The following is a 25387-nucleotide window of genomic DNA, read 5'->3' on the forward strand; positions in this document are numbered from 1 at the left end:
TGAGCGACTTCACTTTCACTTTTCACTTTCATGCATCGGAGAAGGAAATGGCAACCCACTCCAGTGTTCTTGCCTGGAGAATCCCAGGGACGGCGGAGCCTGGTGGGCTGCCGTCTATGGAGTCGCACAGATTCGGACACGACAGGAGTGACTTAGCAGCAGCAGCAGCACCTGTATCTGGGCTTCCCTGATAGTTCCGCTGGTAATGTATCTGACCCCAATGTGGGAGACCCCGGTTCGATTCCTGGGTCAATTCCTGGAAGATCCCCATCCCCTGGAGAAAGGGTAGTCTACCAACTCCAGTATTCTTGGGCTTCCCTGATGGTCCGGATGGTGGAGGAGGGCATGGCAACCTTCTCCAGTATTCCTGCCTGGAGAATCACCATGTACAGAGAAACCTGGTGAGCTATACAGCTCATAGGGTCCCAAAGAGTTGGACGTGCCTAAGCAGCAGCAGCAGCACCTGCATTTGAGAGCCTGACCACAGGTTAGCTTTCAAAAACCCTCTGCAGGTGTTACAGGTGAGCTATGCCTCAAACTTTGGACTTGTACTCTGTAGCTTTAGCTTCTATTTTTTACTAGGATGGTAACTCTGGTTGGCCTGAGCCCATCCTACATAACACATGATAAAAACACGTACATGGGAGTGATGGGCCATTAGAGAGCAACGGAATTTTGAAGGTAAATTTCCCCACTGCAGTTCTCAGCGTGCTCCATGCCTCCACCCCATGGTGTGGCGTCCACATTGTACGGTAACGTTCACCTTGCCCGGAGGTCCCCTGCCCGCCTCCCCCAACTCTGCCCCTTGCTGTCCCCCGCCCAGCTGGAGCTCCACATCCAGCCTGGCCCCAGTCCTGTCCAACTGCCAGCTCTCAGTCCTGAATGTGCTCTGGCTTAGATTTTCTTCCAGGTCTGAGCTGTCTTTGGAAAATTTCAAATTCTTGCGATGTGGCTGGCAATGAAGTGAGGGCTGAGCAGGGTAGGATGCCTCCCACCCATCCTGCCAGATCTCCTCTCCTCTTCCCACCTGCCCTGGCCCCTGGAGGCAGACCTCTGGGTATACATGGATGAGCCCCTTGGCCCCATGATCCGGCCACAGGCAGCACTAGCAGATCAGGGAAGAGAAAGGTCAGGGCACTAGTCCCAGGCCCCTCCTTGCCTGGTCACCACAGGCTGTGTCCTTTGACTACAAGTCGCAGCTCCTGTTTGGGGGCCCTCTGCTTGCCTGCTTTTGTCTCTAGGCTTCAGGAACTGATCCCCCACCTCTGTCATTGAGGCCGAAGGGAGTGACAGCCTTACATCTTAGGAGTGGTTGCTGCACTGTCCCTGTGGTGTCCCCACATCCTGTCCAGCCCTCTGTAAACAGTCCTTTAGTAGCTTCTCAAATAATGACTCCACCTGAGTGTGCCCCTGTTTCCTGCAGGACCCTGAGCACCCTGATCACCCACACTCAGTCTGCAGGGACAAGAGGGTGAAGTCACTAGTTAGTGACTTTTAAACGTCACCAGGGAAGTGGTGATGCAGCTGTGAACAGTGGGGAGTTCGCGGCCAGGGTCAGCCAGGCTTCAAAGATGCTGGCTGTCGCTTTGTCTCATCTGATTCATATTTTCTGGCTCTGGGAAAAAACTGGGAGAAGGGGCTGTTAAAGGGATCAGAAAACCTCAAAGAAGTCATGATCATGATCGCAGACTCTGAGTGAGCCTCACTGCCGCTGCTTTGTCAGAGGGCGAGGATCAGAAAGTCAGGTTGCTTCATGGATTCTAGTCCCAGGCTGTATGAGGGCAGGAGAAGGGGGCGACAGAGGATGAGATGGTTGGATGGAATCACCAACTCCATGGGCGTGAGTTTGAGCCAGCTCCCGGAGATGGTGAAGGACAGGGAAGCCTGTCATGCTGCAAAGAGGAGTCGCAAAGAGTCGGACACGACTTAGCGACTGAACAAGTCCCAGGCTGTATCCTTTAAGTGGCTAAAGAGCAGAGCCAATGTTCTTACTGATTTTCTTCTATTTAACATGGTAAATAATGTAAGTTATAAGCATAAACATTTTCCTCCAAAGGGCTAATTAAGGCTGTTTATTTCAAGTGAGAAAAATAACGGGAAACAGAAACACTTTTGGTTTTTTGGAACTGCTTCTTGGAGGGTACAGAGGACTTCTTTCCACCATTCAGCACCCAGACACAAACCAGCAAAATTACAAATAAAAGTTTAAAAGGAGGGCAGGAGGAAGAAAAGAAGAGAGGTAAGAAGTTTGGCACTGAAAAAGGGTTGCTCACTTAATAGGTTGTCAAAGACATTAAAACAGCCCTCCCCGCATGGCTGCTCGTGTTTCATTTTAAAAGGGACACGTCATCACACACCTCCCGTCCCCACAATAATCAGAATTAAAGGTGGTCCTTTTCCTGCCTTCATCACTCATCTATCTCGGGTCCACATGGGGATTAGCTGAAGGCCAGGGCCCCAGCCCACGCACCTGTGCTGTGCACGGCCTGGAATCCTCTCCTCTGCACCGAGGCGTCCGAATAAAACCGGAGAAACAGGCTGCTGCCCGAGGCCACCACGGGGTCCGGCTTCTTGCTGCCGCAGAAACGGCCGAGGACGGGGGCCTGGCTGTCAGGCCCGTCGTACAGTTCCAGGTGGTCGTAGGCACATTCCTGGTGCTGCTCGATCTCGAACTCATTAAATGTCTGGGGATGAAAGAGCAGCGAGTGAGGCCAGGTCCTTTCAGCCGGGGTGGGTGCAGGCCCCCTCTCCGGGGACACAAGGACACGCATCTGCCCAGCGAGCTGTGCGGGGGGCGTGGAGCCCATGGCAATGGTGGCCACACTTGTGGTGAGGGTCACCACTTGGCCTCTTTTGGTCTCAGAGCAACCCTGTGAGCTACTTCCACCATGACCCCGTGGCGGATAAGACAGCTGGGGTCAGAGAGTGTCAACGCGTGTTGATGTCTGTGCTCCTCGGTCGTGTCTCACGGAGTCTCCCTCGCTTAACCATGAGACGACGGAGCTTCCTTTGGGTCAGGTGCTGTTCTCAGGGTTTGGTAAGTAGCAGTCCTCATGATCTTGTGAGGTGTCTACCGTGATAACCGCCACTTTACAGGTGAGGAAACCGAGGCACAGAGCTGTCGCATAACTTGCCCAAGGGTCACCCACTGGCAGAGCTGGGCTCAGGCCAGGAGGCCAGGAGCCCCTGCCCGCAACCTCTGCACTGCACTGTGCAGCCCCCTCGGCACAGATGATGTGAACGGCGCTTTTATGAAGTGCACGCTGCTCCACATGCTCATGATCAGAGAGGCTGGCCTGAGGTGAGTTTTCTTTCCATGCAGAGCCCTGCATTTTGTTACTTAATTCTGATGACGCTGTCAGGGAAGGGCTATGAGTATCCCTAGTGTGCAGAAGGGGAAACTGAGTCTTAGGGAAGTTAAGGGACCTGCCCACGCTCACCCAGCTAGAGGATGGAGCTGAACTTGACTCCCAGGCAGCCTGACTCCAGACCACACTCCTAACCATCACCCTCCCGTACCGCCTCTCTTCTTCTTGTCCCCCCAAGCCTGTCCCCCAAAGCAGGCCAGAGCAACCTCATAATTTCAGGCTGTGCGCTGGGCTCAGCAGCTCCAAATGTAGGACTTCTCAGGCTCTGGGCAGATGACTAGTTGATGGCCTGCCCATGGCTACCAGGGGCATTTAAAGAGAGGGGACACTTTAAATGAAGACTTGGACCAAATGACAGAGAAGGAGAGAGAACATTACCAGGAGGGGCTAGGAAAGAGCCTCAGTTCACAGCAAGGGAGCTGGGGCAACAAAGAGAACATTACCAGGAGGGGCTAGGAAAGAGCCTCAGTTCACAGCAAGGGAGCTGGGGCAACAGGTCAGGGATGGAGGTAGAGAGGCAGAAAGAGAGGGGCCATTGGCTTTTGTAAGGGTGTTAAACACACTTGAAATGGGAAAGACTCTTCACACTTACAGACAGGGAGGAGGGTCCAGAGAGTGGGAGTAGGGCTGTGGGCAGAAGTGGGAAAGGGAGGCCGGTGGAAACAGGGTGGGCAGGGCAGTGGGAGGTGGATGGCGGACCAGGGGGCTCCCCATCATGGGATGCCCCGCGGCTGTCCCCATGCAGTCAGACACTAGCTTCTTGGTAAGCATTCAGCTCACACTCTGTGGCAGCAAAACAGTAGAGCGTGATCAATACCCACTACCCACTTCCCAAGGAAATATTTAAGAACTAGCACGTATGTATGAGCCTCAGATAAACTGGAGGTCTGGGCTCACTCTGGCCACTGCAAAGAACAGGAAAAGACTTTGGGGGCAATTATTGAAATGTTGGGACCCTTCCACCGAAGCACCGGTTCCAAGAGTGCACATTGCACGTTCCCAACCCCGGGGGGAGCCATTCCCCCGCTGCTTCAAAGATTTCTGTTGCCATGACGAACATCCTCCAGCAGATGGCAGCCTTTCTCCAATGCACTCGCTTCAATTCACCCTCGCCCAGATTCAAGGCTTCTGACTGACCCAGGAGAGCAACTCAAAGTGCTTACTATAGGGACAGCCATGCATAGGAGGTGCCCACATGAGCACCCTTGGTCAGGGACCCTGACTTTACCCCCGATGCCCCAGGCCTGGCACAGAGAGACACCAGCACCTGCTGCCCAACTTGGACGCGCGTTCATCCACCTGTCCTCCTCACTGCTCTCGCCAATAAACACCCATGTAAATCTCCAGGTGAGCGTCTGTTTATCATCACCTTCTCCTATGTTATCTCCCCTTCTCCCTGGAGATATGGTCCATAATTCAAGGGGACACTCATATATATTAATCCAAGGGGTCCATAATTCAAGGGGACGTCTATGTATATTCTGAAGAGTTTAGCAATCTCCAGAGTTAGAATGACCCATTTAAAAACTGTTTGTCTGCTGGAATACAGTTTCTCCAGAAAGCAAGAGGGTTTGTCTTACACTCCAGGATCTGGGAGTCCCTGGTGGTTGAGAAGCAAGACTTGTAGGAAAAACTTATTTCTCTTTTGCAATAACCGAGCATGGTATGCAGACTACCACAATCATATGCACAGATAGGACTTTAAAGAAAGGCTTGTGTGGGAGTGTGTTAATCGCTCAGCTGTGTCTGATTCCTGTCGACCCTATGGACTGTAGCCCACCAGGCTGCTCTATTCATGGAATTCTCGAGGCGAGAATACTGGAGTGGGTTGCCATTCCCTTCTCCAGGGGATCTTCCCAACCCAGGGATCGAACCCGGGTCTCCTGCACTGCAGGCAGATTCTTTACCAGCTGAGCCACCAGAGAAACTCAAAGAAAGGCTTGGAAGATATATATGTTTAATGCAAGAGAGAATTAGCATACATAACTTAATCTCCTATTGTTAATTAGCTAACAACAGCGAGGTGCTAAGTGCTTAGTTGCTCAGTCATGTCCAACTCTTTGTTAATGGGGAAAATGTTAAGTTGTAGAGGAATATGAATAATAGAGTACTTTTGAGAAATGTGAGCAAGAAAAGGATATATGTTTTTTTCCTGTGCATACAAACACAGAAATTTCTGGAAGAATTCACAAAAAAAATGTTCAGAAAAGTAATTTCTAGAGTGAGCATGGGGGTCTGGAAATTTGGTTTTCACTTTCCAACCCTCTGACTGACTATATTTTTTTTAATATCTTGAGAATGTATCATTTGGTAAAATAGTATAACTGCAAACAACGGAATCACAAACAACACTTGAAGTCTGTGTAAAGGGTGCCAGTTCAGAGTGAACCACTGTGAACAGATGCTGTTTACACAGTGTTGCTCACCCACCACCCCGTGCTGACGGCTTCAGGTACATCCTCTTTTCTAATCTGCACAACAGCTACGGGAGGTAGGTTTTACTAGCAGCCCCGTTTTCCAGAATACAAAACTGAGTCCTGGAAACGCTGATTAACATCACCAGGCTTCAGAGCAGAGAGCCAGACCCATGTCAGCCTGATACTGAAATCTGTGTCGTTCACAGACTTTGAAAATAACTCACGAGTTTCACCCTGTGGCCCGCGGTTGAAGAGATGTTCCAGGTGCACTCCCTCCGGCTCGGGTATTTGTCAGGCCAGTTGGGGCTCATCAGGGACCCCTCTGCGCTGCTGATCTTGTGTACACAGCCGGCTGGGGACAGGCAGAGAGAGACAGCGTGAGAGAGAGAGAGAGGTAGCTCACTTTGGGCAGCAGAAGAGGTGTTCTGGAAGAGTGTCCCCCCGCCCGAGCTCTTGTCACATGGTCATTGAACGTCGGGGCAGAGGCTGGCCTGAATCAAAGGTTCCCCGGCTCAGAGATCTGATGTATTTTTCTTCGCTACCTTCCTGGAGCCAGGTCATCTAACTATTGCTATTTGCATTGCAGTTGTCATTGGAAATATGGGAGAGTTGGTTAAGACCACAGGCGCTGGGGCCAGATGGGCCTCAGCTCAAGTCCTGGTTCCACTGCATACAAGCTGGGGGACTTTGGGAGTTTCTGTAAGCCTTGGTGTCCTTGTTTGTAAAAGGAGTGGGGTGTGTGCGTGGATTAAATGCACACCCTTTGGAGGGGGGTGTGTGCATGGATTAAATGAGATAATGCATGTGAAAGGCGCGGCGAGCGCTAACAAAGGTCTCCATCACCATGCCTCCTGTCTTTTAGTTTCCAAAGTAGTTTCAATTGGAGGCTACAGATGTTGCCCTGGTTACCATGCTATTTGCAAAGAGTGGTGCCACGACTAGCTCAGTAAGTAGCGTTTTGGCCAACAGCTAGAATTTGTCTCCCTCTGTGTTGAGCGCTGTAGTAAGCACTTTGATTGCACCCTCTCATTTAATCCTTTCCACCTTCTAATTGAGAAAATAAGCTGAGAGAAGGCAAGCGACCTGTTGGTCAGGGGTGGAGCCAGGACTGCCTTTGCCATTGCTGATTAGGAAGGAGAGGACCCCGAGGAGGTACCACTGCTGTCTCCCAGGCTGCAGGTTGCGGGTGTGTGTGTTTGTGGGAAGGGGGCAGTTGAGGGCAGGTCAGGGTGGGGGGCAGCTGTGTGGAGGTTCCACCTCCTTGCTGCCTCTGCTCTGCAGCCATGAGGAGAACAGGTGCCAACAGGGCAACAATTCAGATGTGGGGTGTCTGCTCCTGGACGCTCCACCCCCCAACGGGGACCCATCCCGTTCACCTGATGGAACCTTGGCTGACTTTATAATCCTCCTGGCCTCCCCTGCACCGCAGGGGCTAGATGAAAGTGTTTTTTGGTTTTTTTTTTTAGTTTTTTTAAGTTCCAGAATGACAGCTCCTTCTTCCGACCCAACTTTCAACCCAACTTGTGACTGCCTGTGTCCAGGTCAGAACGCTGGCCTTGAGGGTGGGCTTCGGAAGATGTCTGAGCTCCTTCTTCAATTCTTAATTAGCTCATTTTCCAAGGAGGCCTTGGCCAGCCCAAATCCCCTAAGTCTGAAGTGCTTGTCCCAGGTGGGGCGTGAAGTCTTCACCTCTTCCCTTCCCTGCTGTGCATGCAGGGCTTTGTGGTGGGGCTAAGGCCAGCAGGCTTGTGTGTTTATCGAGATGCTCAAACCCCCTTTGCAGGGTGGAATAGGCACGCAGGGAAGGCCTTTCTCAGAGTGGCTGGATATCAAAAGCCATCTGGCTCTGAAGGACTCCCAGGAGCAAACGGAGCAGGGAACAGAGTCTTCCCCAAGTTCTATTTTACTAGACTCATGCATGGTAAATAAGATTACGACATAGATAGCTGATATCTACTGACATTTCAAGTGCTTACTATGTGTCAGCCTATATGAAATACTTGCTAAACATTCTCTTATTTAACCCTCACAAAAACTTTAAGGAGGTATGTTTAGTCCTTTTTATACAGAAGAGGAAACTGAGGCTCAGAGAGGTTAAGTCACTCGCCCAAGGTCACACAGCTAGTAAGTAGCAGAGCCAAGATTTAAACCTTGGGGGTCTGATTCTGGAACCTGGGGTTTAACTTCTTTGCAATAATAAGTGTAGAAGAGCACTTGAGGGCCCCTACGAGCCCCCTGAGGGAGTGACTACCCTGGGGGAAATCACTCATGAGCAGGAGGCTGGGAGAAGGGAAGGAAGGCAGAAGCTGAGCCTCATTTCCGGGCTTGGCCAACTGGGGAAGAAGCGCCCCTGGCTGTTAAGCATGGGTACACTCGGGCAGCCAAGGTGACCCCCCACGCCCTGACCCCGGCCGCGATCCAGCCTCACCCTCTTTGCAGTCCTGCCCGTTCTCATGGAGCCGGTAGCCGTTCCTGCACCGGCACAGGTAGCTCCCGAAGGTGTTGACACACTCGTGCTGGCAGCCGCCGTTGTCCTTGGCGCACTCGTCCTTGTCTGTGGAGATCAGCGGGCTGTCCTAAGGGGAACCACCAACATGGGGGCGCTCCTCACAGCCCAGGGCCCCGCTCCAAAGGAGCCTCTGCCAGGGAGCCTCCCTGATCATCCCCAACGCTGATTATTCTTCTCCGAGGGGGAGGCTGGGGCGGCATTCCTTGGGCATGACCTGGCCCTGTATATTCCCCATGCTCCTAAAGTACTTTATGTGTACGTGTGGCTCCACCCCTGCTCCCCACCCAAACCAAGGAGCTCCCTAAAGGATAGGCTAATATTAGTAATAATATTAACAAGAAAAAAACAGCTACCATGAATTATTTACTATGTGATGGACACTAATCACTCTATACTATACTCTGGGCTTCTGAGGTGGTAAAGAATCTACATCCAACGCAGGAGACATGAGATGTGGGTTCAATCCCTGGGTTGGGAAGATCCCCTGGAGAAGGGTATGGCAACCCACTCCAGTATTCTTGCCTGGAGAATCCCTTGGACAGAGGAGCCTGGTGGACTACAGTCCATAGGATTGCAAACAGCTGGACACAACTAAAGCAACTTAGCATATACTCTCTATATTACCTAACTTAATTGTCACACATCCTTAGGAGGGAGGTGCCTGTGTCCCCATTTTACAGGTAGGGAAACTGAGGCTGAGACCGCTAACGTGCCCAAGGTTACTCAGTGAGCAAGCAGCCGGTGTGACCTGGAGGCCTGGGCTCTTATTCAACGACTCCACGCCTCCTCCTGCCTGTGGAGCAGATAAGCATGTGAGCCAGGAGCCAGACAGCCCAGTGCCAGCCCTGCTCCTCTGCTTCCAGCTATTGTGACCTTGGGGAGTCCTTGACCTCTGTGCCTCAGTTGCCTCACCTGTAAAATGGAGTCAGTCATGGTGTCCTTACCTCACAGGGTTGTTGAGAGGAGAAAATGAACTAGTATAAGAAAAAAACACTTAGAACAGTGTCCAGCCCCATGTCACTGTTCAGTTCAGTTCAGTCGCTCAGTCGTGTCCGACTCTTTGCAACCCCATGAATCGCAGCACACCAGGCCTCCCTGTCCAGCACCAACTCCCGGAGTTTACTCAAACTCATGCCCATCGAGTTGGTGATGTCATCCAGCCATCTCATCCTCTGTCGTCCCCTTCTCCTCCTGCCCCCCATCCCTCCCAGCATCAGGGTCTTTTCCAATGAGTCAACTCTTCGCATGAGGTGGCCAAAGTACTGGAGTTTCAGCTTCAGCATCAGTCCTTGCAATGAACACCCAGGACTGATCTCCTTCAGGATGGACTGGTTGGCTCTCCTTGCAGTCCAAGGGACTCTACTGTTAGCTTTTATTTATTATCATGGATGGACTCAAGCATTAGCTGCGGTCGTCACTGTGGTTCCTGTGCCTCAAGTGTGCAGCCCTTGCCTGAGGCAGCTTCCTCCCCTACTAACCGAGGGTCAGCCTCCACCCCCAGGCCTCCCCCAAGGATAACCTCGGGGCTCAGGTGTCTCCCTTCGCTCTGCCTACTGCCGGTAATGGGTCACCAAACACTCGGTGTTTTAGCCTCTGATTCCATGAGGACAACTAAGAATCCTTAAAGGACCCTTAACAAATAAAGAATTGAAGACCACCCAGCACTTCACTACTGGAACCAGGGGCTACAAAGAGACAACCCAGGCTCTTCTTCAAGCCCTTTGGGGGAGTCCAGCCTTTCCCACACCTCAATTTCAGACCTCTGGCCCCCAGAGCTGTGAGAGACAACACTTCTGTTGTTTTGAGCCACCCAGTGTGTGGTCATTTGTTTCGGCATTCCTATAATAATATAGCTACCACTATATAAAACCCGGACAGAGGCAGAGACTGTGAGGGCATGGGCAGCGGACAGAGAGGGGTAGGCGGGTGCCCTGAGGCTGGGAGCCTGCAAAACCCTGTCTCCCTCAGTCTGTGGTCTTGCCCCCAAACCCGCACACCTGAGAAGAAGTGGGCCCTGAAGCCGCGTTTGGAGACCGTGTTGTCGGATTTGAACTCCACACGCATGTTGTTGCTCTGCGAAGTGATGACCTCGGGCGTCTCAGAGCCGCAGAACTTGCCGTGCAGCCTGGCATCAGGGGACAGGCCGCTGCGCACCTCCACGAAGTCATACTTACACACCTGCAAAGGAGCGCTGTGGGGAGCTGCCGGGGGCTCCCACTTCCCTCCCCCCAGATCCCGGCACCCTGCAGGACCCCCTTCCTAAGAGCTGCACCCTCCAAGTGAGCAGATGGGTTTGACTGGGTCCGGCAGGAGGGTCCTCTCGACTCTCACTGGGATCCCTCCAGCCCAAGGTGCAGATGGGGGCACGTCGGACCTGCTGTCCAGCAGTGGGCTCTGCCTGGGCCTTGGCTGGCTGATGCAGTCATCCCATGACCACTGCCCATGGGAGAGAATGGGCTGTTTATGCCACCCTGGTCCCCAGATGCATCTCACCCCCTCCATTCTTCCCAGCTGGACACTAAGCCCCAGATTCCTACCTCAGGGGACGTACCTGTCCTGACCACCTCCCACTCCCAAGACCTCCCTCCTCCTCTCTTGTCCTGCTTCTCCTTGGATTTATCGGTGATGAGAGGACCAGAGCACTTCATCTCCCAAGGGTGTGCAGTTGAAATCGCCTCGACAAACACCCCAGATTCTGCCCAGCTACAATGCCACAACCCTTGGAGGCCACCTCCCTGCCTGCTGATCCCCTCCCGAGTTCCCAGCCCTGGGTCACATCCCAACAGCATTCCCAGTCAATCAGAGCCTGGACACATACATCATTGCCTTCCAGTTCAAACACTTCAAACTGAAGGGAGATCCGGTACTGGGCGGGGGCCACCACTTGCCAGACACAGTTTTTGTTCGTAGGGTACTCCTTCGGCCACCCGGGACTGGTGATGGTTCCATTCAGCTTGGTAATGAAACCGCCACAGGCCACTGCACGGAGGGAAAAGAAGCAAGATTCATTTGGTTTTAGTTCCAAGTGACTGCGATTTCCCCCAAGCAGCAATAAGCCCTGCTGTTCTTTAATAACATCAACAAAAACAAAATATAGACAATCTGAACTGATTAATTCACGTCCTTTCTTCTGGTCTGTTTCAACTGAGGTTTTGGAGGGATGGAGTTGAGGACAAGTCTTTACTGCTTTTTAAAAAGAAGATGAGGCATTTGTGCTTAACCTCTCAGGGACATAGTTGGGGACTTCATATGACTTGGGCTAAGAAATGTTTGCACCAAGCTATGCGATGTCCCTGGCTTCCATGAACAGGCAGAGTCATGCAGGTGGCAAGGGAAACACCGCCAGCCAGGTTGGAATGAAATAAATGAAATGCGCAAATTATTTGTCATGTCACACCGAAGTGCTCACAGTTATTCTTTGTTTTCATTTTCCATCTTTATAATCATGTGAATTTCACATGGTCACAGAAGAAAATGAAATTCCATGATTCCATTTGCTCAGTTGCTGGGGTGGAGTCCGATAAAGTCATCTCGCGTTTGTGGCCTTATCGCGTTGTTTTTCCCTCCAGGAGGGAGGTGAATCATCCCCCACAATTGTTTCTTCACAGCCGACCAGCTGCCCCATCTCCATCTGTTCCCCTTCTCCTAAGATTTGTCCCCCATCCCTTCTCACTCCAGTTTGGCAGGTCCAATACTAACCTTCACAGGCCTTCTTGTCAGCGGCCAGCTCGTAGCCAGGATCACACATGCACTTGTAGCTGCCCAGAGTGTTCACGCAGCGCTGCTCACACCCACCGTGATCTGGCCAGGAACACTCATCCACCTCTGTTGGGGAGGAAGGTGACCCTGGTTAAGTCATCAAACAACTGTCAGGTCTGTTCCCCATTGTGGTCCACATCCCAGGATTCCCTCTAAGAACAAGAACAACTCCTGGTGCCCGCCTTCCACGGAGTCCCCCGTCCACAGAAACTGGCAGCAGCTACAGCAGCGAGTGAGTCTTGACAGCACACGAGAATAACCTGTTAGCAGGAAACAGGACTCCTCTGAGAGATGATCGGGCCTGGATAACTTGGATAACTGTGCTCTTTGAAGAGTTTAATCAGCAGTGTTCGTTTGTGACCTTAATAAATCTCAAAGCTTCCATACCAAAGATGATCGACTTCAATGCCATAAAACTGGGGCTCCCTCCATAAATGTGGAACTTCTCAGGACATTAAGCAAAGGGTAAGGACCAAGAGCAAGGTGGAGCAGTGGTCAAGAATCCACCTGCCAATGCAAGAGAAATGAGTTTGAACCCTGGGTCGGGAAGATCCCCTGGAGAAGGAAACGGCAAACCACTCCAGTATTCTTGCCTGGAGAATTCCATGGACAGAGGAGCCTGGTGGGCTACAGTCCATGGGGTCACAAGTAGTTAGACACAACTGACCATGCACACATGTGTGTGCGAGCATGCACACAAACACACACAGGGACAAAGAGATACACTCCTAGATGAAGATATATAATTATTCTCTAGGGAGAGAGCCGGAAGCTATGAGTTAAATTTTTATTACTAATTTGAAGATGTGTCCTGGGTGATCGTCAAGTTTACAGAAAACACTGGCTCTTAGATGAGCCGATGCTCCCAGGAGCAACTGCAGGAAGAGGCCACAGTGAGACTGAGTTAGCAGGGGAGTTAGATGGGGTTCACTGATGTGCTGGGGGCAATTAAAGAGCAGCAAGCAGGGTGTTGTCCAGAAAGAGAACACAGAACTCATTGGAGAATCACCCCAGCCTGTCAGCCCTGCACCACTGAAGAAAGAAAAAACTCAGGCACTGGATGTCTCCAAAACGAGTGTCAGACATAAAAGAAAAAAAATCATAAGTTTCTGTGATCAATTTGTGGTACATTTATCCCTAAACAGCATGCAGATTGTGGCCTAACAGAGCTGCAGTCTAGTGAAAGGACGATGAGACACGGAGAGATCTTCAAACAACAAGAGCCCAATCTAGGAAGAAGAAAGGGTTGGGGAGTGGGTAGAAGTGTTGGTTTCCTAATACCAGGGAAGGTAAGAACAGAGCAAGGACGGAGTTCACAAAATCTCACAAGACCTCACATCATACATAAAATAAAAGGAATGAGGACATTTTCAAGTTGATAAAAACTTGAAAAGATTCCCAGTCCTGCCACCTCAGCACGGATCCACTTAATAAGATTTCTGGTAGAGAGCTTTTCAGACCCTGCTGGAAAACACCCAGAGATAGAACTCTCACTGTTATTAAGTATTTCTAGTTCTTTGAAATTTGAATTGTTAAAAACTCTGACTCCTGGCAACTTCTAACATAGTGGTCCTGCAGAAAATGCAAAACTTTCAACCGTCAATTCTCCTTTTTTCAATTCAAAAACTCCAACTCAAATAAACTCACTTCCTTCCAATCTCCCTGATCCACGATGCACAAAACACTCATCAACCTGGTGGCTCATCACTGGGTAAAGGACAGTTTGTAAATCCCCCATCATTTCCTATAGTGGGAAGCAGATTTAGGTGGTGGCTCTTAGAGTGATGTGTCCTTGGGTTCAACAAAAGCTCAAATAAGTTGGCCAGTAGGGATGACTGGGTTTAGGGAACACCCTGTAGGCACGGGGTTGAAGTTGTCCTTGTGAAGTGAAAGTGGCTCAGTTGTGTTTGACTCTTTGTGACCCCATGGACTGTATTCTCCAGGAGAGAACACTGGAGTGGATAGCCTTTCCCTTCTCCAGGGGATCGTCCCAATCCAGGGATCAAACCCAGGTCTCCCGCGTTGTAGGCAGATTCTTTACCAGCTGAGCCACAAGGGAAGCCCAAGAATACTGGAGTGGGTAGCCTATCCCTCCTCCAGGATGGGCTGGAGGATCCTATCCCTCCTCTAGCAGATCTTCCCGACCCCGGAATCAAACCAGGGTCTCCTGCATTGCAGGCAGCTTGTTTGAGCTATCAGGGAAGCCCCATAGTCACAAACAAATATAAGTACTAAGTATGCTAAAGTAGTTACAATCCTACAATTATTTACTACTTTATAATAGGCAAAGCACTTTCCTAGACATTTGCTAAAAAGTATAAAATGAGGAGAAGCATTAATAATGAGAAATAGAAAGAGTCCAGTCTTTAGCATGATTCACCAGGTGAATAATCCTTTAATAAACTGGGTGATTTGACTTCTCTGAGCCTTCCTCCAGCTTTAACATGAGGATAATACCTGGTTTCAGGGTTGTGGTGATTGAAAATGATTCCTGCAAAGTACCCAGCATATAGACTCTAGGTACACAGTAGTTATTGCTCTAGACAAGAGTAGGGTTGCTTTTGAAATTTCAGTGGGTGGAGACACAATGATGGGAGTAGTGAAAAGGATAAGGCCGCCAGACATCCCTGAGTCAGGGCAGAGTAGAGTAGTGTGGGCCTGGGGAAGGAAGAGAGATAGGAACAGAAAGAAGAAAAAAGCATCAAGGATGGGCCAGTGAAGGAAGACTAGATGGGCAAGAAGGCAGCATAGCAGAGTTAAGAAACTGGCTGGAGGGCATAGGAGGAAGGAAAACAGGAACCACGGAAAGAGCCCATCAACCTAGAACAAGTTAAAGGGCCCAGATGGGTGGCCGGGATGGGGGGAGACCAATGCCAGAATATGATATGGCCATGGAAGGACACACGTATGTCATAGGCAAGAAAGGAGGACCACTGTTAAGTCTCCTAGCATCCTTAGCCATGTGGAGGGCAAGAGGCTGGTGGGCTGGGTTTGTACTTAAGCAGAGGGAGTATAGTTCTCCTGAAGACTAGAAGGGTGATGGGATGTTTGGCCATTTCCACCCCTGCTCCAACTCGGGTGGGTGGCATGGAAGTGTACTAGGGCCCTGCCCTTGAAGGGGTGGGCCTGGGTGTACTCTGCGTCACCTCCCACTGTACTGAAGTAGCACCTACTTGAAGTCAACAGGCTCGTGCCTGCTCTGAGCTATAGTGGTCAAGACTAAGTACCCCAGGAAAATTTGGGGGAGTAGGGAAGTGTGGTGGGAGAAGAGGCTGAACCAGGTACCAGCTTCGCAGAGCGGGATTTTGACTCTTTTTTGCCTTCTCCAAGTGGTACCAGTGACAGAAGGAACCATTCTGAGGTTAGATAATGAGATGACTCAGGCAGGATCCCAAAGCTATTTCAGAGAGAGTTAAGGAAAGGGAAAGCAGGGCACATCCCTAAGCTTCTAAGGCACCTTGAAGAAAGCCAGCACCCCCCACCCCCTACATCAAACGCTCCATGGTGGGCCCGCAGCACTGGGACTGGGGAATGTTGGGATCAAGGTGGGAGATCCTCCCACCCTTGATGTGGGGAACGTATCACCAAACTGACCCTGCCAACCTGCAAACGCACTCGCTATCTCCCCAAGTAAGCAGGGATGTGAGGTGCTCTCCTGCTGCCCTGCCAGCAGGCTCTGAGCGGGAAAGCCATCTGGCACCAGGGGAGGGCTGCAGAGGCCAACTGGCACCCTGGACAGAGCCATGTGCCAGCTGGGCCCTGGGCAGAGATTCCTGCCAACTGGCACCAAGGCCAGAGCTTCGGTGGCTGGTCCAACTCCTCTGCGTGGCCTCTGTAGCTGCTCTTCTAGTTTCTTTTACTGGAGAATTCCTGACACACGCGAGAATTCCTGGTCCCTGTGTGCTCACAGGACATCCTACTGATGGCCTTGTAGGAAAAAGGTTGGCAAAGGAGCTGGCTGTGTCCAGACCTCTACTAACCTGTGCTAGACCCCACGTAACTGCAGAGCTCTTGGAACACAGCTAGTCTAAGTTCAGACCTGCTGTGAGGGTAAGACACGCTGGATGTCCACTTAGTGTGGGGAAAAAAGCCATAAAATCTCTCCCAATATTTGTACATTGGATCCGACCCAGTGGTCCGGTCCAGTGGTTAAGAACTGCCTGCCAATGCAGCGGACAAGAGTTTGATCCCTGGTCTGGGATGATTCCACATGCCACGGGGCAACTAAGCCTGTGTACCACAACTACTGAGCCCGTGTACCTAGAGCCTGTGCTCCGAAACAAGAGAAGCCACTGCAATGAGAAGCTTGTGCAGCGCCACTGGGAAAAAAGCCTGTGTTGAGCAACAAAGACCCCGTGCAGCCAAAAATAAATAAATAAAAACATTTAAAAAGTTTTAAAACTTTAAGAAAATACTATGTATATTGATTACATATTAACATGGTAGTATTTTTGACGTTTATTTATTTAACTTTGGGTTAAAGGAAACATGGTATTAAAACTAATTTTGCCTCTTTCTTTCTGCTGCTTCTTCTACGTGTTTTGTAAGGTGGGTGCTAGAAAGTTTAAAGTTACATCCATGGCCTGCATTTGTGGCTCGCCTCCTATTTCTGTTGGACAGCACTGCTCTGCACTGTGTTCTCTGGCTCCATTCATCCTCGTGGGAACCCTGAAAGGTAGGCAGAGCAGGGAGCAAGAAGCCCAATCCACAAGTGAGAATCTGAGCCGTATTCATTCATCCTTTGCCCCATAAGTATTTATTGAACTCACTCTGGGTCTGGCACTGGGAATACAGTGGAGGACAAAGCAGGCAGGATTGAGTCTCAGAAAGGAAAACTGACCTGCCTGAGAGCGGGGAGCGGGGAAGGGGAGTGGGGAAGGGGCGTGGGCAGGACAAGACCCCACACTGCAGAGGCTGAAGCCAGGGCCCTTTTCCCTATACTCCCACGTGTAGAGAAGGCAGAAAGGCGATGAGCATCAAAATCAAATGAAAAATTCAAATCCCTTCACTTTACTTTCCTGTGGCTTTCAGGTCTCTGTAGAGGAAAGACAGTGAGCTGTGAAATCCTACACATCTGGGGTCTAGTTCTAGCTCAGCCTCCTTAGAGCTTCAGTTTCTTCTGTTTTAAAATGGGGGTAATAACACCAAGCAAGCAGTTTTTCCGAAGACAAAGGGAAGTAACTAATGCAGCTTCTGGCACTCAACAAATGTCTTTTCTTTCTCCTTTAATAGACAGGTCCCAAAGAGGCTTCCACCAGACCTGGCTCTTCGTTGAAGACTCAGAGTCAAGGTCAATGCTGTATAGTTCTCCTTTTCTAAAAGTGGTTCTCTGAGGCCCTTCTTAACATAAAAACAAGCTCAAAAAAGATGTCTTAACTGTGCACTAAGTTAGTGTACGTGGGCCTCAACACCTTGATGGGCATCTAAAAGGATGTCTGCCAACTGAAATGTCTTTGAAGTAGCTTGTCTGGGTACTCACTCACCCCACCCCCACACTGAGTGAGACCCTCCTCCGATGTCCACACTTCACACAACATCACTGCCCATTGGCTTACAGGTCCCCTTGGTCAGCTTGAGTTCTTGAAGACAATGACCATGTTCTCCTCTGTCCCACAGTCCCTGACACACAGTTTGATGACTGCTGAATAAATGTTAAATGTGGAGTGGGGAGAAGATGGCATTTTCTAACCAGCAAAACAGAGCCAGTTATCACAGCTGGTCAGAGCAGGTCAAGGTTCTCGACTCAGTCCCTTACAAACTGGTTTAGCATCACAGAGAGGACCCCCCCCCCCCCACCATTGCAATGCCTGTCATCTCCACTGCTGCTGCTGTCACTTCAGTCGTGTCCATCTCTGTGTGACCCCATAGATGGCAGCCCACCAGGCTCCGCCGTCCCTGGGATTCTCCAGGCAAGAACACTGGAGTGGGTTGCCATTTCCTTCTCCAATGCATCAAAGTGAAAAGTGAAAGTGAAGTCGCTCAGTCGTGTCCGACTCTTTGCGACCCCATGGACTGCAGCCTACCAGGCTCCTCCGTCCATGGGATTTTCCAGGCAAGAGTACTGGAGTGGGGTGCCATTGCCTTCTCCAGTCATCTCCACTAGGGCTGCCACAAAAAAAAGCAGAAGGTTCAGTTAAAGTTGAATTTCAGATGAACAATTATTTCTTAGTACAGTATGCAATATTTGGGACACACACTAAAAAGATCATTCTTATCGGAATTTTGAATTTAACTGGGCACACTATTTTAACTTGTTCAATTTGGAAGCCCTTCGATTTTAGCTGGTCCTCTCAAAATTATAATGCAGATCATCAGTAGAACCAGGAATGAGATGTGGGTGGACCAGTGCCAACTGGTTGTCAGTTATCTTACTGCAAAGAAGTCCCAACACCTAAGACCTGGGGGTGGGAAATCAGGGAAGAAGAAGGACAGGAGAATTAGGACCAAGAGAATTAGAATAAAACCTCATGATTATGGGTGACAGGTTAACTAAAATGAGGTCTCCCAAAGTCATTCACATCACAGTCCTGGAACCTAGAATCTGTGTCACCTTACCCTTACATGGCAAAAAGGACTTTGCATATGTGATTAGATTCAGGTTCTTGAAATGGGAGACTACATTGGATCAGCTTGGTGGGCCCACAGTAACTACAAGGGTCCTTCCAACTGACAGTAGCAAGAGGAGAATCAGAGTCAGAAAAGGAAACAACGATGGAGACCGAGGTCGATGATGCAGCCTGAGACGGTCTCAGCCACCCTTGCTGGCTTGAAGACCAAAAAGCACCACCAGTCAAGAAGTGCAGGCGCCTCCTCCCAGAAGCTGGGAAAGGCAAGGAAGTCTGACCTTGAGAACTGTAAGATGATCACATTTGTGGTGATCTGTTAGAGCATCGATAAAAAACTGATACCTGAAAAAAAAAAACTGACAGCAAGAAGAAACGGTCACATCATTTTTTCCAGAGAAAAAAATAACCACTTCAGAGATCCCTTCCTTAGCAAAGACAATTAACAGGACTAAACAGGATACCATGTCTATTCACTTAATGCCATTTCATTTTTTCCTGACAATAACTCTGAGATAAACTAGTAGTATCATTTCTATAGGTGGAGAGACTGGGGCTCAGAAAGGATTTGTAACTTGCTGAAGACCACCCAGCCACTGTAGCTACTAAGTCAGATGGGGGTGTCCCCAGGCTGGGAGATAGCAGGGGCAGTCTGGGCTAGGGTGGGGCGGGGGCTGTGACTTTCCTGGGATCTCTACTAAGACCCCCACATTCTTCTTTCCACTGTGATCACTAACCTAACTACATTTGCAATACACGTGCTATGGCTTGTTTTTTCTGTGTTTTTTGCTTTGTTTTTGCTTGGGAAAGTATTTAACTTTGCCTCCAGTAATTCAGAATGCTATGCTTCTTGCTGTTTTGGTTTGCTGTCATCAGACGCCTCAAAGCAGGAAAAAATAACATTCTCACACACTCGTGTGGCACTTTTCAGCTTATGAAGTGTCTCCACAGCCATTAGTTCATTGGGGCTTCACAGCTGGTTGGGGAAAATGGGCAGATTCCTTCTTGTTTTACAGAGAGGAACACTGAGGCTTCAGTAAGGACAAAGGGATGCCGGCTCAGGTCACACAGCTGGAAATGGGCTCTTCTGACACCATCTGCTCACCTAAAACCTGGGAGAAGGGGATAGAAAGGGGGCAGATGGGGAGACACAGTAAGGAAGGGACCAGGATTTCTGGGTCAGCGCAGCCAGAAGCCCGGGAAAGGAGGGAAGTGGGAAGGAGTTACTGATCGGTCACCCCAGTTATAGACTGGATATATCCATTCAGCGGCTGCTGATGTGCTGGTGGGTGCCCAACCCAAAGGCACTGCGGAATATCCTATATTGCTTCTTAGCAAGTGGTCTGAGGAATTCCAGGGCGCTGAGAGTGGAGAAGGCAGACCTGTCCATTCAAAAGAGTCTTAGGAAGCTGTTCCGCTGGGGCCAGGAATGATGGTCTTCCCATGCCACTCTGGGCCTGATTTTATCAAGAACTCGGAGAGCAGTCAGTCCCTAATGCAGCATGGATATTTGTTTCCTGAGCACCAAACCTTCTCAGTCTCCCCCACAAGCCCTGCCACTTGAGTGTAGACTTGCAGGCTGGGAGTTGATGCTTCAGGAGCTAAAGACCTGGGCTGCCTCTCTATCCCATATCAGGGAATGCAAGGCAGTGTTCTGGAGAGAGTTTGTTTAGGAGTCAGACTGTGACTAGATTCTTGGTCTGCTGCTTAACTATCTGAGCAACCCTGAGCCTGCCTTTTTCAACCTTGATCGAGGGCATTAAGTGACATAGTGTAAATCAAGTACCTTGCGTGGTTCCTGACACAATAGGTGCTCAATTAATGATAGTGACTACACAAACAAAAATTGTTATCAATGCTCAGTTGCACTAAGGTTCATGAAGCTGACCTTGTAAACCGATAAACCTAATTTCCAAGCACAGCAGCAAAACTTTCTGCCACAAAGACAGAAGCCAAGACTAAGCCTGTTCCTGAGTCAGTGGAGAACTCTCTCTACTGGGGAATCTATGCACAGCTCTTTGCATAAACGGATCGCTGCCTCCCCACTGCAGGGAGCGTTGTTTGGTGCTAAGGTCTGCGGGTGTAGTGATTCTTAGGCCGGGGGGCAATACCTCTTCCTGTGTCTAAAATGGAAACAACTGCTAATTCATACCCTTGAAAAAATTGGCTGCAAAGCCAGCTTTATTGATAGAGCCGTCGGACACGAACTTCATCCACATTCTATTGGAGCTGGACTTCACATCGTCTGGCTTCTCATAGCCACAGAAGTGGCCAATCAGGGCGCTGTCTTCCGTGAAGCCGTCACGGATTTCCAGGTAGTCGTAGGCACAGCTGTCGTGCCTTTCAATCTAAATGGAGAAACAGAGGCAATGTGGAAGATAGCAGCTCGGCCTAAAGGTTTTCAATCTAAGAAAGGAAACTAAATATCACTCTCAAAAACCTAACCAGGATGCCCAAGTGTGTTCTGGAACTTTTCCAAGCTGTCTCCTACTTGCGTAAGGCAAGGATGAATCAAGTTGAAAAGACATTAAGTCATGATAAACTGGGAAGAAAGAGTCAATAAAACGCCCTGGGATCCCATTCTGGACTTATGCTTCAATGATTCCCCCACCTTCTCCAGCAGCCTTCAGAAAGGAGGCAGATGCAATTTCAAAACCTGCAGACGTTTTGATACCAGATGTCCTGGCAAAATGTGCCTTGGACTTGAAATAGCCTCTTGGGTTCCTGTCTTCAAACCCAAACTGGAAACTCATCTTTATAGAGCAGTGTCTAAGACCAGCAGTACTCACCTCAAAAGCTTGGAAGGTAAGCCCCACGTGATACCCCTCCGAAACGGTAATCCTCCAAACACATTCCTTGGAAGGTCTGTAATCATCCGGGTAGTTAGGAGATTGAATCTGACCGGCATCTTTGTTAATGTCTCCCCCACAGGTAGCTTTAGAAAAAGAGCCAGGAGGAAGGGGGGTCCCCCGTCAGAGCTTACTAAGGAAGTACACCGCTAGGTGGCTCCACTTGCCAACATTTTCATTTCCAATGGACTGACGCCTCTGGAAAGGCATGGTTCCCTGTGTTTGCAACTCTGAATTTTTCTCATATAAAGAAAACAACCATGGAGAGCAGTGGCTCTCTACCTTTGCTTGGCATCACAATCACCTGGCATATTTTTTCAAGCTCTGGGAACCCCGGGGCCACACCTTCAGAAGTTCCAATCAAGTGTGCGGGTATGGGGGGTGGGGCAGTGTTGAGGGAGGGGTCCCAGCAGCAGTGACATCTGACTTCCCCCTGTAACCCTGATGCAGAGAAGGAGGGCCACGGGTAGAGACTGATGTGTACATACGCACACCCATGCTATTTCCTTTATAAAAACAAAACTTGGGACTTCCTTGGTGGTCCAGTGGCTAAGACTCTGAGCTCCTAATGCAAGGGGCTCAGGTTTGATACCCTAGTCAGGGAAGTAGATCCCACATGCCACAACTAAAAATGTCCCACATGCTGTAACTAAGACCCGGTGCAGCCAAATAAATAAATATTAAAAAACAAAAACTTAGGCCTCTCCAAAATTACAATCTAAGTCCCTAAGGGACTTTTCCTCTGGGGGAGGGAGGGCACAGGGTTATTTAGCCAGAGAGACCCAATATGTAGAATAGACAGAAGCAGAATTGCCCTGGTGACAGCTGCCTAGAGCCCAGACCTCTTGGTTTCCTCAACCACCACCCTTCCAAGAAATCAGTTGGAAATTCCTGGACGTTGTCCAAAGTCCCCGTTTCACAGATGAAACTCAGAGAGGTTGGGTTCTTTGCTCAGCCTCATACAGCTCCTCAGAGGTGGCTTGCATTTCCCCAGGGTTCTCTAAGTCCCCAACACCGTCCCCGCTGAACTCTAATGGGGTTGAGCAGGGTAGTGACAGGTAGCCTGTGCTGAAGGGAGCCCAGCTGGCCTCTCTGCTTCCAGACATGGGGGAAGGGGACGACGGCTACCCCACCCTCATGGCACCGGCAGCTGCTGCCCGGGCCAGGGTGGGAAGGGGCACAGGCTGCGTGGGAAGGACAGAGGCACGTCAGGAGCCATACTGGCGGCCTCTCCCCTCCTGAACAAACCTTCATATACCGCGAAGAAGCCCTTGCCCAGGATGTTGCTGCTGCTTCGGAATTCCACCCAGAGCCGGCTATCCGTGGAGATGAGGGGCTCTGGGACTTTGTCGCCACAAAACCTACCTGGGAAAGGGAAAAGAACTGTCAGGCTGCTGGCAGACAGCAAGGAGGGGGCTCAGCAGAAGCAGAAAGACAGAGAGAGCAGGCAGTGCTGCTTCAGATGAGGTTCAAGGGGAGCAGTCCTCACCGGGTGACTGACTCATCCTGTAGCACTGAAGGATGAAAAGCTGGAATAGAACCAGTGACCGCCGGTGTGCCTCCTTCCGGAGAGTCTCAGACGCCAATCAACCGAATACCCAGAATGTGGCCCCTCCCCTGCCAGGGGGTCATGACAAGTGCTGAGGGGGAGGAGGACGTCTCAGCAAGGCCAGGGGTGGGGTGGTGGTCTGAGCGAGTGATGAGGGTCCCCCCTGGTATTTCTACTACATACATAGCCTTCTATTTGAGGGGCATGCCTTATACCTTCCCTGCCCCAGGAAGGGTTGCCAGAGGACACAAGGTGATGTGATCAGATCTTCTTGGCTTTTGAATTCCACAAGTCTGGTCACAACACCAAAAATTCAGGAAAGTACACAGTGCATAAGAGCACATTCCCTTCCCCTTGTTGTCTTAGAAAGATTCCTGGGATAGAGGAGCAAGGGGACTAGGGGGACAGAGAATTGGAGAGGGCGTCATGGGACCTCTGGAAAGACTTGGTGCCCCAGGTGGACAAGGATGATAGATGCCCCAGGGAGGTTTAAGGAGTTGGAAGAAGCAGAGAGCTGTGTCCCCGGGGTAAGTTCCTGGCAGAGCCTTGAGGCGCAACAAGACCCTGGATCCCCCATGTCCGACCTGGGCTCAGAACAGGAGTGTCTATAGGGTTTCTTAAGACATTAGGGCAGGAGACAGGCAGGCAGAGTTCTTCATGAAAAGCAGGAAAGGATGGCAGCAACAGGACTCCTGGGAAGGGGATAGAAGGAATTTTCCCATGGCCCAGAGGGCCTGGACAGCCATTGAATGCCTCCCATAGAACGTCTTCTAGGGAGATGTGGACTTGGCACTGATCTACATGGGGCTGGAGAAGTTGAGACAGGATAAGGCACAACAGCCACTTAGATGCCAGAGGACTGGAGACCAGAGGGGGATGAGGTCGAACCAGGAATGCCAGTTGGGATAGCAATGCAGATGCCCCTGGGACACCAGCCCCTGGCACAAAGTGTGCCCCCTACTGGCACTCTGAGGAGGAGGAACACAAATTGACTTCAATTAAGTTCCTACTATCTGATGCAAAGGGGTTCCTAATTGTTATTGAACTTGCGTTATTGAAAATGCAAATAAATGTGTATTTTTTTTTTTTTTAGTTCTTCCACTTTACTGCTACCAACCCATCTCCCTCCACCTCATGCACACATGCCCAGTCATGTAACCCCATGGACTTCAGCCCGCCAGGCTCCTCTGTCCATGGACTTTTCCAGGCAAGAATACTGGAGTGGGTTGCCATTTCTTTCTCCAAAATGTGTATTTTTTAAGCTAATGAATACATTCTATGAAATTTGGACCTTTTACAGAGGAAAAGGGGGAAGGTCAGGCCTTCCCAGAGCATGGTCCTCCTTGACTATTATCACTTCCAATGCCATATAAGGATAGCAGCACAGCAAGACTAGAGATGGGGGTGGGGTGGGAGGTGAGCTAAGTCACACTGATCAGCTCACAACACAGACTAGTCAAGGTCTATTTGGATGGAAAGCGCATGGTTTTGCCAAGTGCTAACAGTATGAATCACTCAAAAATCCATTTAACATTGTGGGGGAATGACTGTGAATGGGCATGGGTCTTCTTTGAGGGCTGATGAAGATGTTCTAAATCTGTGGTGATGGCTGTACAAATCTGTGAGCATGCCATCACTGCTGACATGCATGCTTTAAATGCAGAGTTGTATGGTGTGTGAATTTCATCTCCAAAAACCATTTTAAAGTTCACTTGACAGGTATTTAATGGGTATCCTCTTATTGCCCTTCTGAGAAATGTGGGAGTGAGACAGGGAGGAATAAAAGCCACTATATAATAAAAGACACTTGCTATTGGCCAACGGGGGTCAACAATCTTTAGGGGTGACACAGAGGGTAGAGGCTCCTAGTTCAATTCAGTTCAGTCGCTCAGTCGTGTCAGACTCTTTGCGACCCCATGGACTGCAGCACACCAGGCTTCCCTGTCCATCACCAACTCCCGGAACTTGCTCAAACTCATGTCCATCGAGTCAGTGATGCCATCCAACCATCTCATCCTCTGTTGTCACCTTCTCCTCCTGCCTTCAATCTTTCCCAGAATCGGGGTCTTTTCCAATGAGTCAGTTCTTCACAGCAGGTGGCCAAAGGATTGGAGTTTTAGCATCAGTCCTTCCAATGAATATTCAGGACTGATTTCCTTTAGGATGGACTGGTTGTATCTCCTTGCAGTCCAAGGGACTTTCAAGAGTCTTCTCCAATACCACAGTTCAAAAGCATCAATTCTTCAGCGCTCAGCTTTCTTTATAGTCCAACTCTCACATCCATACATAACCACTAGAAAAACCATAGCCTTGACTAGACAGACCTTTGTTGGCAAAGTAATGTCTCTGCTTTTTAATATGCTGGTCTAAGTT

General features: G+C 50.0%; 1 protein-coding gene across 2 annotated transcripts in view; it reads right to left on the bottom strand.

The window, feature by feature from the left end:
• Positions 1-25387, bottom strand: part of TLL2 (tolloid like 2) — a 136173-nt gene that overhangs the window by 4079 nt on the left and 106707 nt on the right. For both annotated transcript variants that reach the window (XM_043925984.1, XM_043925982.1), the window contains 9 exons: positions 22714-22830; positions 21406-21551; positions 20769-20964; positions 11994-12119; positions 11113-11273; positions 10292-10472; positions 8214-8339; positions 6010-6137; positions 2471-2684 (listed from right to left, as the gene is read on the bottom strand). In XM_043925984.1, the coding sequence (XP_043781919.1) occupies positions 2471-2684; positions 6010-6137; positions 8214-8339; positions 10292-10472; positions 11113-11273; positions 11994-12119; positions 20769-20964; positions 21406-21551; positions 22714-22830 (1395 nt within the window). The remainder of the gene's footprint in view (positions 1-2470; positions 2685-6009; positions 6138-8213; positions 8340-10291; positions 10473-11112; positions 11274-11993; positions 12120-20768; positions 20965-21405; positions 21552-22713; positions 22831-25387) is intronic.

Source organism: Cervus elaphus, chromosome 15, assembly GCF_910594005.1.
Source record: "Cervus elaphus chromosome 15, mCerEla1.1, whole genome shotgun sequence".
Lineage (NCBI taxonomy): Eukaryota > Metazoa > Chordata > Mammalia > Artiodactyla > Cervidae > Cervus > Cervus elaphus.